The following is a 14,809-nucleotide window of genomic DNA, read 5'->3' on the forward strand; positions in this document are numbered from 1 at the left end:
CCGTCTCAAATATGTCTGTAAAACAGCAAAGAAAAAGAGGCCATGAATTTGAAATATGGCAAGGAGGGTACATGTAAGTCATTAGAGGGAGTAGAGGAAAAGGAGAAACTATATAATTGTATTATAATGTTAAAAACAAAAAATAAAGGAAGATTTTACAGATCATTTACAGTACACATTTAAAAATCAGCATCATACTAGAAAAAGTACATCATCATACAACATATATAACATGATAAAATCAGCTCCTTTTTTTTTCTGGGGGCAGAGAAAATGAAGAAATGAGATTGAAAGTAAAAGCAAATGAACAAAAACCCACTACCAAACACAAGGTGAGACAATCGCTTATTTATTGGACAAGGCAAGGTCATTTAAAGAGAGAAAATATATTCAACAATGGGTTTATTGGTGTTACAGGCATCAAGGCTCACAAACAACAGTATTCAATACATCATGGAAACCGGTCATGTACAGCCAAGAAAATGCTGTTATGTCACTCAAAAGTATGCCACAAGTGCTTAGGAAGCAATTATTAGGGAGTTATTGTGCATACTTGCCACCAATTCACAATCTTTATTCCCTGCAGCTGAGCTATTAGCCCATAGGATTTGGCTAGTTCCCTGGTTATGAAGTGTGTTCCTGCATTCTGGAGAACTTTGCTGGGTACATGTCTCCTATTTTTGAGTGTGACTGAAATCATGTCAGCTATAGGTTTACCTAGCACTAGCTCAGATCACTGGTTTTCAACTACCCTAGGCAGTAATGGACTATCACACAGTACTGTAAATAAAATTCTACTGAGCACACTTAGCACTGTTACAACACACCCAAATCTGACTTAGTCGTATAGTACCATATTTCAAGAAGATAGCAGAAATTCAATGAAGTCGATTTAAAAACCTGGGGCTATTTACCTGGTCTGAGGTATGCAAGCTGTCCAAAGGTGGACACGTCTAAATAAATTTACCATGTCAGTTATCGGCCAAATGTTTTAGCATTTTTTTAAGCAGGATTTTCTTGGCTGAGAAGACAAGAAGACATTTTAATATCCATTGTAGAAACGAGAATGGGCTGGGCACTGATGGTGCACGCCTTTAATCCCAACACTTGGAAGGCAGAGGCAGGTGGATCTCTGTGAGTTGGAGTCTAGCCTGGTCTACAAAGTGAGTTCCAGAATAGCCAGGGCTACACAGAGAAACCCTGTCTTGGCAAAACCAAAGCAGAGCTGGGAGGAACTAGAATGTAAGTTAGAAGCAGTAGTATAGAATGAATGTTTGGCTAGGAGGAAAAGTACTCTATTTAATAAGATTAACTCTAGAGTCTGCCAGGTATCTGGCTTTCCCTCTTTAAATCCATTGATTTATCAACTAGCTTTTTTTTTTCCTGGGATACTGTGAGTGAGCCTAGGGTCTCGCACGTGCTAGGCAAGCTTCCTACCAGATTTACAAACCCAGACACTTTCTGTCACTGTACTGGGTTCTGAGTTCTCAGAATGAGCATTTATCCCACGTAGGAAACCATATTTATGAAACTAAGTGACTAAATATTGCATTAACTCATTTATAGTAAATGATCAGATTATGCATATAATAAACTATTGGTTTCCTAGGACCTACGTGGGACAAACTGGGAGGAAATCAGAGGTGACTACTAAAGAATACAGGGCTTCTTGGAGAGGAGTGAAATGGCCTAGATTTATCAAGTGGTTGCATAATTTTGTGAGTATATTTAAAGTTACTTAATTGTACCCTTTAAAATTTGTATAACTTCTTTAAAGATAAGGTCTCACTGTGTATCTAATTCTGGTCTTGAACCTGTGTGAAAACTTTCCTGCCTTAGCCTCCTGAGTGTTAGTATTATAGGCATGAGCCACATCTGGCAATTATACATCCTTTAAAGAATGGAAGTACAAAACACGCAGATTCTCAGTAACATTGTTATGAAAACACATTAAGAAGGGAAAACAGTCTCCAAGGAGAAGAAAACAAGAGGCTCTTCAGTCAAGTAATAGTCGAGGAGTATGGCAGAAAAGCCTGATGTACAGCATGCGTCCTGCACGCCATTTTGATTTAGCTATCGCATTAGTCCTTGGGTTCGCTTTTTGGGGGTTGGGGTTAAGACAGGGGTTCATTAAGATAGCCCAGTTCTGCCCTAAACTTGTGATCCTGTTTCAGCCTTGTAAGTGCTAGGATTACAAGCACATGCCACCACACCTGGCTTGACTTCACACTTTTAGCCTATGTCTAAATTATTGTAGGTAATCAGCAGATTTCCAAGTTTGTTCTCATTAGAGAACAGTCAATGCTCCATAGACTTAGTTAGCAAAACAGAGCTCAAGAATCATAATTCAATGTCAAGGGCCTGGGATGTAGTTCAGCTGGTATAGTGCTTGCCTAGCATGCATGAGGCCCTGGGTTCAGTGCCCAGGATCTCAAAAAACCAGGTGTAGTGACAGCACCTATAATCTTAGCACTGACACGGTGGAGGCATGAGGATCATCCTCGGCTACATAGTACATTTGAGGCTAGCTCAGGTTATACGGAATCCTGTTTACAAACAAAAACCAAAACCAACAAAGAAATGACAAAATAACCTTGGCCTTTGAGGCTCTGTATGACTGGGCAGAAAGGCTGAGGTTCATTCCTAATCAAAAAATGCTACCAAGTAAAAGAGCTTCTCGATATGAAGACCCTGCCTGAAACAAACCAAAAAGCATCAGGCGGGGTTCCTATCAAAATCCGCAGTGATTCCCTTTACACCTATAGAGTTTAACACAAGTAATGTGTTCATGCTCGTGGGAAGCAATAATCTCTACAGTAATGTTGAGCTTCTTAGCTTTCTAGCTGAAAAAGCTACTCCAATGTTGTCAGAGTAAACTACTGTTTCTGAAAAGCATCCAATGGCATGTCATCCTCCCCCTCAGCACCGCAGAGTGAAGATGGGAAGCTCCAGGCCAGCTCTCAGTCAGAAGCTGAGAACCAACTTCCTAAATGACCTGAATTTTCTAAGAGAATTCAAATAGATGAACTCCAAATATTTAGAACATATTTGGCCCAGTTTCTTTGCACATGTGCCTTTAGATAAAATGAGCCATTTCCTTTACTTTCACTAATTCACTAGTTTAGTACAACATAAACCAACAGACTTATAATGAGTGAGACTGGCTAATGACGATCAGTTTTCCTCAATCAATACTATTCTACTCAGGCAAGATAATGAAGTCACAAGTTGTCTTTTTGGTCTACTTTCAACTAGTCTTACATTATACAATCAGTGAAAATTTTACAACAAAAGAACATGAGTAGTTTTACAGCAAGATGAGCTTGTTAAATATATATGTTATGATAGAATTTCTGACACAAAAATTGCTCACTGCACACAGAATCCTAGAAATGATGAAACAAGACAGCTTATGTTAGACAGTATCAGGGAGTGGAGTCCGGAGAGAAACCATTAATAAAGTAAAAATTGGCAAGTATCTGTAAAAGTAGAGTCACTTTTTAGGGGACCAAAGAAAAACTGTAAAGTCACCATTTTGGTCTTCTTAAAGAAGTTGGTCTGATAAGAACTGAAGACCATTTGATTCTTGTGCTGCAAAACACAGATGGTATATGGTATTTCCAGGATTCCTAAAAACTGTAGTGCAAAAGAAAAGAAATCTATGAAAATAAATAATCACAAAAATCCGAACATTTTTTCAGGGAATTATGTTTGAAACAGTGACTTTTACAAAACATGGGAATTGTTTCAAATCAACAAAAGAACTCTATACGAAAGTTCAAAGACTCATTTCACAGATAATTCATACTCCATTTGATCGGATCGATAATATATAAACAAGGGCCCATAGATTAGTTTAACTAGCTCTGAAATAGCAATATAAATACTGATCTTGGGGGGAGTGTTTTACACCCCAAACTCCAATACTCAATTCTGTGTCTGTCCTGTTATTTAATTTGTAAAAAGCTTAACGGCGCAGTGAGTCAAACTTTCGTAACTTCAACGATGTATTAGAGGACAATGCATCTAGGTTTGAAGAATTTGTTGCATCTGAAGGCCGGAACAGCACTCGACCACGATGGTTAAACACATAAAAAGATGGGTGATTCCTTAAGGTATCAAATGTCCTTAAAAGAAAAAAGAACACCAATTTTTAGATAAACCTTTATAAAAGCCCATTTGAAAAGTAAGCAGGCTTCTAATGAATTACGAATTTGTTGTGAATTACAAATTAAACTATAAATAGTAATCACACTGTACTGTATATTTTTTCCTATACAGAGAATATATGAAACTTGGAAATGACCATAAAGTTCTCAGACTTTCTTTTCTTCAGCCATTCTCCCAGGAATGTCTAGCAATAATAACACACACATTCTAGATGAACTTCAATCACCATACCACCTTTCCATGCCAGCACACACACTGCACCTCTGATTATTCTCCTTTGGCCTTAAGTCATAGATATTTCAAGCCATATGAGATTTCACGGATCTGTTTTTCAGGTACAATGAAATCCCGTTTGGCCTTCTGTATGTACTATTGACCAAACTCATCGATTCTGCTGCCCCTTACTTGATGCCATTTGGTTTGGCTCCTTGCCTGAGATCCTTCAAAGACTCTTCCAGTGAGATTTGTATCCTCTAGAAAAGTCCATAAACATCTTGAGATATTAATGGCTTCTCAAAACACTAATTTAATTAATTTAAAAAATTAAAAAAGTATTAATTTAAACACTTTTAGTGTTTGCTTTGAAATATTATTTTCTGAAAAAAACCAGAGAATCTTCTCTTTATGGAAAAAAAAGACCAAATCTCAAAGTTAGCCCCATTTAACCACCCAAGAATACCTTCAAAATGGAAATATTTGAGAGGCAGCTCAAGGATTAAAAACGTGTACTGCTCCTGCAGAGAACAGGGTTTAGTTCTCAGCAACCATGCTGGGTGGGTGGCTCCTAAGCACCTCTACTTCCAATTCCAGGGGAATTCAATTCCCTCTGGCCTCCACAGGCACCTGTGTGCATAGTGTGCACATAAACTCATGTAGCCACATATACATAAATACAAAATAATCTTAAAATAAATAGAAATAATGAAGTAAATGGAGGGGGAGGGATTTTCTCCAGTATATAGATGCTGCCTGTGAATACTTCAAAGAAAATATTGTAAGGGATTATTATTTCTAGATAAGGAAGGTTGGGAAAGTCCAGAAATAGAATTAAAGAAAGCAAATTAAAAATATGGGGCAAGAGAGCAAACAAAAGACAGGAGAAATATGCAGAACAACAGTATTATTTAATCCACACACAGAAATAGGGCTGAGGGCAGGACTCAAGTCAAGATTAAAGGACAGAGGAAACAGAAAAATCAGTTATTTTTCGAAATAATACGCTGAGACAAGAGGATAAAAGCATTAGAAAGGGAGGGGAGAAGGGAGGAAGGAAGGGGATACATGGGAAGAAAAAGCAGGGAAGGAAGCCAGTTCTGAGCTATTAGCTTTCTATACACCTATTTTCATCCACCTATCACATTCTAACCAACCAATACTTTAGGCCACTAGCAGGAACCACAATCTAATATCTTATTTGTAGTGGTCTCCATTTTAATTTTACTTTTATTTTTTATCTTCCCATAGAGCTCACACTGTCTTGGAACTCACAATCCTTCTGCTTTTCACTTCTCAAGAGTTTTGGGCTTATAGGCATGTGCCACCATACCTGGCTTTCAACTTCTGCTTGTCCTATGACACCAAACACTGACTTAATTATTTCCCTCATTACCCTTACAAACTACATAACCATAATACAAAGATGAAAACAACTTTTACGTAGTCAAAAACCGACTGTAAATCATGTACATAAAACATGTCTTTGAAATTAAATGCTTCTGAAAAGGGACTTACTTATTCTTTAATTCTGAAGTGGCATCCATGTCTTTGAACTCCCCTGCGATATGAACTATGCCATAACAGGTAACTGCAAAGGCCAGAAGTGTCTGAAGAACTATCTGTGAGTATAAAGATGCAGATTAACATATAGCATATGAATGCTACTGGAACTGACAATCTGCTTTCCCCCTCTGGGCGACTTTTATTTTAGATGAATATTCTTGAATAATTTTTACTAATTCTTTGAGGCTTTCATACCATTTATTTTGATGATATGCCTCCCATTTATCCCACCCACATGTCTCAGTTTCTTTGACCCCCAAGTTTGTATCTCTTCTACATTAAATTATTGTTTAATAACCGACCCCAGGAGTCAACCTTTAAGAAAAACTGTCCCTCCCTTCACAGAAGCCATTAACTATCCACAGTGCATCAGTGAGGAGTAGGGACTCATGGACCCTTCCCACTCCACGCTTGACTGTTGAGTGGACTGATGCTGTGCAGGTGACCACAGCTGCTCTGAGTCGTGAGTGTAGCACTCTTGTCACAGCCAGAAGAGACTGTTTCCCTCTGATCCTCCCTGACTTCAGGCTCCTACAGTCTTTCTGCCCCATCTTTCAAGACGGTCTTTGAGCCTTGTGGAAGGGGTATAATATAGAGATCCCATTAATCATGGCTGAAATCAGTGAAATAAAAACAAAAATATAAAGAATCAGTGAAACAAAGAGTTGGCTCTTTGAAAACATTAACAAGATTGGCACACCTTCAAGCCAAGTTAACCAAAAGAAATAAATGAGTGAAATTAATAAAATTAAAGAGGAGAAAGGAGACATGGAGAGTATTCAATCCTTTTAACATTTACATTCCACCAAGCTGGAATAATCTTTTCAAACAGATGATTTTCTAGATGTGTGTGATCTACCAAAATTAAAGCAAGATAATGTGAATAATTTAAAGAGTTCCATACTAACCGATGATATAGAGGCAATAATTGAAAATCTCCCAACTAAAAGAAGCTCTCTGGATGACTTCTAACAAACATTCCTCAGAGCCACTCATCAAGGGGTCAGTTCTTACTTGAAATGATTTGTACTCAGACACAATAAAACCTCTTAAGTACAATAACACTCCTGATGATTTAGAAAGTGAACTTAGCAACATGTTCACAGAAGCAAAATCACCAAGTACTGAATGGTACTAAGCCCCTCAGAACTCAAGTACCAAACTGTCTGCTTCCAAGAGCAATTAAAACTCCTTTTTGTTATTGCTGTTTAGTAGCAGAGGGCACAAAGCATATGAGCACAATATAAAGGAGAGCAATGAAAAGGTATCAGATACCCACCAACCAGCTAAAGGTCCAGTCTTTCCTCCTGTCTCACTTGAAACAGTCAAGTTGGCATTCACAATTCTCCTGCACCAGTCTTTCCAGGTACGCCACCAAACATGGCTTCCCAGAACCTTCCTTCTCAAAGTTAACTACTATACCAGTAATCCATTCCTTGTTCTTCCTGACAGTTTTCCTTGTGCTTCTGAACAATTTAAGGATGTCTAAAACACATTACCATTTACTTTTACTCATTGTGACTCTCATTTAAATGCACTCAAATACATTCTTTTGAGTCTAGCCATCTTCCCTCAACATTGTGAGATTCATCCCTGCAGCAGTAATCTATTCCTTTTCTTTGTGCTTAGTACCTATCATATGAAAGCACCATGGCTTACTGCGTTATTACTGGGAATGTGGGATGCTTCTTGACATTTCTACAAGGCCAGCATAAATATTCCTACATGTTTCCTGGTACACAGGAATGGAAACTCTTGAGAACAGAGGATGTATGTGTTCAATGTATTACATAACACCAAACTGCTTTCCAAACAGGTTGTGCAAGCAATAATCTGAATGTTTGAAATTAACCACATAGGATTATGAGCCTATTTTCTGAGTTACGATCACATGATTTTTATTTTGAAAATATATATGTGATTATATGTTTGTATATAGCTCCCAAGAAGAGAAGGTAAAAAGAGGATGAGCAAACAGCCACATGTACCACATCTTTAAAGAGAGACAAAACTAATCACAAGCTATCACTGTCTAAATTAAAAATTAATGACATCTGAAATGTCACTTTACATTCCAACCACTAATATTCCAAAGAGATTGTCTTGTTTTGTTGTTGTTTTTAAGACAGGGATTCAGTTCCATGTTGCTGAGCAAAACCTTATTTTCTGAGCCTCCTTTTCTACATCCCAAGTGCTAGGATTATAGGTGTGTTCCATCATGTCCACTTTATCGGGTGTAGAGGAGAAAACACAGGGATTTGTTTATGCCAGGCAAACACTGTACTGAGTTACATCCCTAGCCCCACAGAGAATGTCCTTCATAGAACACACTGTTAGTAAGAATGTGAAAAACCAATGGATTGTCATCAAAATACATTCCAGAAAGATTATGTCCATGAAAAGGTAACTCTGAAGTAGGTTTACTGGCACATGCCTGTAATCTCAGCACACAGATGAAGGCAGCAGACTCAAGACTTTCAAGGCCATGCTTGGGCCATATGATTTCAGTGCTTACTTAGGCCACATAGACTCTGTCTCAACAAACAAAACAGGAACGTTAGCTAACTATAAAGCTAAATACACACTTAGCATTAGAGAGCGAATCTGGGAGCTCTTCCCTCGGGAAGACTATTTCTCCATGCTCTCGGCATTCCTTAGCTGGCTGTGCTTTGTCTAGGGCTGAGGCCCCATGGGCATCTCTGAAATCATACACATTCAAGTAACATTGCAAGAACTGAGCAGGTTGTATTTATATATTTAGGAATATATACACATATGTGTATGCATATAACAATAATTAAAGAAACAGAGGCCATGAAGTTGAGTGAGAGTGGGGGATGAGTGCACGGGAAGCATTGAGAAGGAGGAAAGGAAAGGGCAAAATGATACAATTATATTTTAATTTCAAAAACAATTTGTAAACTACACATGCAAGTGCATAATGCTTTTTTAAAGGATCTAGTTTTCACCTTAATTTTGCCATTTGGTTCATATTTATAGGTGGGGGCAGTAAGTGCCATAGCATAAGGAAGGGTTCAAATCTGAGCCATCTGGCACAAGTTGGATCTCTCCTACCATGTAGGTTCCAGGGATTAAAGTCAAATTATCAGGCTTTTCAGCCAGCGTCTTTCCCCACTGAGACACCTCGCCAGCCCCCGCAAAGCTGTCTCAGTTAGGTAAAGTACATGCAGCAAGACAACACTGTCCATACACTCTACAGCCTAAACACTGATGCCCTTTAAACTATTAAGAGCAAATGTGAAGTTGCCAGGGAATGGGATCAGTTTTGTTGCTTCCACTGTTTTAATTTTGAATGATTAGATATTTTCACACTATTGTTTAAGTTTGTTACAAAGAACTTACAGTTTTGGTAAGTTTAAATCTAATAACAGTAAACTAGTAAAACAGTCAAGTGAGGACTAGGATTAACTCAAGTTGAAAGCCACCTTTTTCCGCACTGCTTGTTCTTAACCTTCATTTTCAAAAGAACTAACTGTTGGGACAGTGAAATGGCTGAGCAGGTGAGGATGCTTGCCATCAAGCCTGACGACCTGAGACTTTTTTCCCTGGGACCCACATGGTGGAAGAAGAGACCTGACTCCTGCTGTTACACTGTCACATAAGTGACCTACACACTTACGCTGTGGCATGAACTGCTACACGCATAATAAAATATTTAAAAAGGAATTTTTATAAAAATTTGAGCCAAATGACAATTTTTAAAGGCCATTTTATACTGTCAATACAGAGACACCCCCATTTCCTTCTTTAGCTTTTGTTTTTACGACAAGGGTCTTATTCTGTAGTCCAAGTTGACTTCAAACTCACACCAATCCTCATGCCTCAATCTCCAAGCGCTGGGATTATAGGTATAAGCCTCCATGTCTGATCAAAAAGGTCTAATAGAATTTTTTTAAGATTTCAAAATCTTTCGATTTTACAGTGATAAGAGCAGGTAACAGCTGGGCAAGGTAACACAGGACTTTAATCCTAGCACTCAGGAGGCAAAGAAAGAGGCAGAGGCAGAAGCAGGTAGATCTCTGTGAATTTGAGACCAGCCAAGTCTATATAGCAAGATCCAAGCCATTCAGAGCTACATACTGAGACTCTAATTCAAAAAAATTTAATAAAAAAGAAGCAGGTAACAAATGCCATATCATGCTTGAAAATTATAAAAAAAATTAAAAAGACAAAATAAAAATTGTCATAAGCAAAGTGACTGATTTTAAATGTGTACTTAATGGAATATAAACGACCAACTTACATCTATTGGTAATGATTCATCTTCCTTTTCTGTTAGTCGCATATAAGAACGATCTAGAAAGCAGAAGCACACCATTAGGAAATTATAGCCCATTTTCCTTTCTTAAAATACAAGAAAATCAATAGACCAAAGTGGTTGACTTATATACTACATAAAGTAATGATCCCAGATTCCTCAAAAACCTCTTCTAATATAGTTAGCCTTATCTTTATGAATTAGTTTATGCTTGTCAAGGCCTGTCTTATCACCTTAAGTAAGTGACAGATGGCAAATATGAAACCGAAAGAACTAAGCATAATTTTTCATTAGTATAGAAACTCTAGAAATTTTGAAACTGTTTCTTTCACTAAGTAGTCAAAGAAGTCATAACTATTTAACAATCAATAGGACTACAAACATTTTCAATGCTCAATGACCCTGCCACTGCATAGTGAAGCCAAAGTGAAAACTGGTATGGAAATGTTCCTCTTCAGTGCAGTGATGTAACTCGAGTTCCAGGACTTCAATTTCTGTCCTTGCTACTGCTTAATTCTGCTGCTGCCTTCACTTCTGCAGGCTGCAAGGGACTGAAGGCTGCGATCAGGATCTAGAAACTGGTAACCCCAAGTCATACATAGCACCAGCTTTTCTGTTTACTACAATTTACTGTACCTCATTCAAGACATCCTCAGCAACTCCAGCACTTACTTCAATTGCAGAATGTTACAATGGGAAAGTGAACAGAGTTGCACTGCCTCAGTTTCCTCTGTGGCAAATGGGAACGTGAAAGGTGAACAGGGTTTATTTCGTGTATGAACAGTGAGAGCTCTGCTATATCAAAGGTCACTATGGCAGAGATGAGCATGCTCCAGCACCATAGGATGCTATCTGCTGCCACAATTTCCCATGACACAACTAGTGTCAAAGGTAAATGGCAGTCTTTTGCCAGCACGAGCAGTGCAGAGGTCTTGCTTCAGTCCACAAGGCATTCTTAGCACTTGAAAAATATAAAAATCCAAAATCTTAATTCTACATCAAGCAGGACAATATTATTCTAGATGAAGTAGGACAATCCACTTCTAGATTAAATAGGACAATCCCTAATTCATAATGTACTCTAGACTTAAAATGACTTGTGTGAATGTATTGAGTCTGCTTAAAAAAATATGCAGGCAGAGTATATTTGAACTTACAGAGCCTGTAAGGACAGGGATAAAAGCAAAATCAATCCAATATCATATGCTGTTTGGATTAACCTTTTAATGACACACTTCTAGCTAACTTTCTTGTTTGAATGAAGTCTACTCTGGAAATTTAAGACTATCTTCAGCTAGGCATTTCTTCACTGGGAAAATGAGGCTGTTGGAGTTCAAGCAAGGGCCTTACTTGCTTTGTGACTATAGTAGAGCCAAAGCTTACTTCGAAAATAACCAGTACTCCAGTGTATCCTATTCTCCTCCAGGACAGTGCTTCACAAACTATAAATCACCCAGGGATTTATTAAAACGAATATTCTGATTCAACAGTTCTGAGGTGGAGCCTGAGTAGACACTAACAAGGTCCCAGGTGATGTCCACGATGCTGCTCTACTGACCACACTATGAGCAGCAAAGCTCTAAGGCACTTTCCCCAGGGTCCCACCAAATTACTACTCCCCATGAACATACATACACACATACATACACATACACACACACACACACACACACACACCTTTGGAACATTCACATTATCTTACTGCAATTATTTGTTGGCCCACTAGTTTTTCCACTAGTCTAAGAATTCCCTTAAAGGAATCAAGGAACCTCTAGCACCTAAAAGCAGAAGCAACTTCAATTATTGATCTGAGAAAACAAACAAAAACAAAAAACAAAAAAATACAAAAATAAAAACCCACCATACAGCACCGTTATCATTTGCCCAAGGTCACACAGATTTAACAGTTAAGCAAAATGTTAACAACCAACCTTTTAAACCAGTCCACTGCTCTTTCCCCGTGTCACAGTGCCTCCCTGAGGCAAGCGGTCACTTAACTTCTCCGTCTTTGCCTGGACAGCAGAGTGGCCGGGATGCTGTCTAGCTAGCTGTCACGATGCCACATGCATGCAAAGTTCTCAATTCCACACTTTGTCTTAGCTACCTAGGCTGCATATGGCATGTCGTGTCTGGAGTTCTGGGACAGAGTCCCGGTCTGAATTCTTTCTCAAACCTCAGCAACCTCTTCTGGCCGTCCTGCAATCTAGGTGTTCCTCAGCCATCTGATCTCAAGCCCTCCGCTGAGGACCCTGCACGGCTTTACTTAGTCACCCCGACCTAAAACGGCTCTCCTGCACTGGGTTCAACAGTCCCTTAGGGGAGCGCCCCCACAGCCCCTGGTGTCCCCCACGCGAGCGGTCCCAGTCCCTCAGTTACTTACGCTGCGCAGCTGAAAAGGCAGCGTGGGCTAGGGCAAAAAGCCCGACACCTACAAGCCCCTTCCACAGCGACGGCGCCATGATTCAGAAGGAGCGGCAGCCCAACAAAAGGAGACGAAGGGCGGCAGAGGTACTCCTCCTTTCACCGGCGGGCGTCCACGCGGCGCAGGAACATGACGTCACCAGAGCCCTGGGCGCGAAGTGCCGGCGGTGGCCAGACCCAGAGAGCCGCCGAGAGAACGCGGAAAAAGGAATGCCGGGAAGAAGGGGACAGCGACACGGAAAAAGGGCCTGAGGCCTCCTCTGCGACTGCGCAGTGCAGCTTCCCGGAGAGAGGCAGGGCTGAGTTGGGGGCGTGAAAGAACAGGCCGAGCGAGACCAATGGGGAGACGAGGTAGAGCGTCCGCAAATACGCGCCGGATTTGGAGAAGGGGCGGGACTTACGGAAAGGCCTGGGAGGAGAAGAAGGTGGGGCTGGTGGCGTTGCTAAATGGCTGTGGGCGTAGAACTCGAAAGCCTGGTACTTGGTATTTGATAATTGGTTAATTGATTTGGTTTTCCTCCCAACAGAGTCCTTTCCTTTCACTAAGTCTTTCTTATGCCTCTGGCCTCAGAAACGGTTACCGAGGCAGGTTGCAAGGGCATCAACGTGAGGAAGTAAATAAAGTGTAGAGAGTAACTTGGGGGGTATGGAGCCCTGAACTCTCGCATGTTGGGGACGCTCAGAGCATTGGTTCAACATCTTACCTTTCTGCTTTACGTTTCTATGAGCAAGATCCACACAAAAGAGAGTGTAGCACAGCGGGACTGTTTTGTCATGAAGAAAGCTAGAATGTATGAAGGGAGAATAAAGGGATGTTGGAAACAGTCTGATGAGCACACAACTGTAACCTTTCTCCATTTTTATCTTCATCTCCTAAAATGTAGGCATTCAGAAGGAGAGTTTTTCCTGGATCTCTTTTCGCTCTACTCTCAGCAAGCTCATTAGTTCATTTCCACTTCAGACCAGCTTAGTTTTTCCAGTGATTCCAAATCAACAACTTTACCTCAAATACCATAACTCCTTAGCTCCAGATCAGCATTCCTAGCTACTCACTGCTGAGTATTCATTTGCGTGTGAGTAAACCCTGTGGGCACGACATTTTTATGGCCAAAGGTAACTCACACCCTCAACTCTATATAAGTTACTTCAGTGCCCCTGGCTGAGTGGCACAGCTTTGTTGATGTCATATCACAAAATAAGTGTGAAGCCTGATTACCATTCTTTCCCATCAGTCTCCAAAGAACTGTGTCATCTGAATCAGTTGACTCACCAGTACCTGGTCAGTACTGCTGGTCCTTACCATGCCTTTGAAAGTTGAAGCATTCTCAGGTATGATCTCCTTATTCTATTCTGACTTTATATCATCTTCTAAACGATGTTATTTCTTTATTATGTTTGTTGGGTTGCTATTGTTTGCTGCCTCTCTTCCCACTCTAGGATGGGAGCTGCAAGAAGACAGCTTTCTCCCTCTCTAGAACATTGTCAAACAGCAGGCATTGCATACAAACATGTTGGATGAAGGGTGAACAACTGTTGGTGAAGAACAAAGAGTGTTTTTATCACTGAAAAGATCTTTACAGAGATTCAGTCTAGTTCTTAAAAGCCTGTGGTCTTTTGGTATGCTTAAGTTTCTTCAAATCTGAAAAACTGGATCCCATCACATTAAGTCATAGTCATCACTGTTCTCTGGACCCTCTACACACAGTGCTTGATCCATAGCAATTGCAGTAGCATATATTCCTTACAAAAGGACAAGTAACAATGAACTTCAGAATCAGAACAAGCCAACTCAACACTATTTAGTTGACAGGACGGTGCTTAAGAGGAGGAGTTAGGGGGAGGACTGAAGGGGTTTGCAACCCCATAGGAAGAACAACAGTATCAACCAACCAGACACCCCAGAACTCCCAGGGACTAAACCACCAACCAAAAAGTACACATGGAGAGACCCATTGCTCCAGCTGCATATGTAGCAGAGGATTGCCTTGTCAGGCATCAATGGGAGGAGAGGCCCTAGGTCCTGTGGAGGCTCAATGCCCCAGTGTAGGGGAATGACAGGGGGGGGTGTGGCAGGAATGGGTGGATGGGTGGGGGCACACCCTCATAGAAGCAGGCTGTAGGGATAGTGGGTTTGTGGAGGGGAAACTGGGAGGGGGGATA

General features: G+C 40.2%; 1 protein-coding gene, 1 long non-coding RNA gene and 1 other non-coding gene across 3 annotated transcripts; 1 reads left to right on the forward strand and 2 right to left on the reverse strand.

The window, feature by feature from the left end:
• Positions 1 to 335: 335 nt before the first annotated feature.
• On the reverse strand, positions 336 to 12,768 carry Mmgt1 (membrane magnesium transporter 1). Its single transcript, NM_146234.4, has 4 exons — positions 12,609 to 12,768; positions 10,214 to 10,266; positions 5,902 to 6,005; positions 336 to 4,127 (listed from the first exon to the last, which is right to left on the reverse strand). The coding sequence occupies exons 1-4, from the start codon at positions 12,685 to 12,687 to the stop codon at positions 3,968 to 3,970; spliced, it is 396 nt and encodes a 131-aa protein (NP_666346.1). The 5' UTR covers positions 12,688 to 12,768; the 3' UTR covers positions 336 to 3,967.
• Positions 2,676 to 2,738, reverse strand: Mir5116 (microRNA 5116). Its single transcript, NR_039576.1, has one exon. It is a non-coding gene; the product is annotated as a microRNA 5116 (primary transcript).
• Positions 12,769 to 13,015: 247 nt separating the features above from the next.
• On the forward strand, positions 13,016 to 14,480 carry Gm36239. The gene is made up of 3 exons (XR_386934.2): positions 13,016 to 13,126; positions 13,882 to 13,978; positions 14,087 to 14,480. It is a non-coding gene; the product is annotated as a predicted gene, 36239 (long non-coding RNA).
• Positions 14,481 to 14,809: the final 329 nt, after the last annotated feature.

Source organism: Mus musculus, chromosome X (assembly GCF_000001635.26).
Source record: "Mus musculus strain C57BL/6J chromosome X, GRCm38.p6 C57BL/6J".
Taxonomy (NCBI): domain Eukaryota; kingdom Metazoa; phylum Chordata; class Mammalia; order Rodentia; family Muridae; genus Mus; species Mus musculus.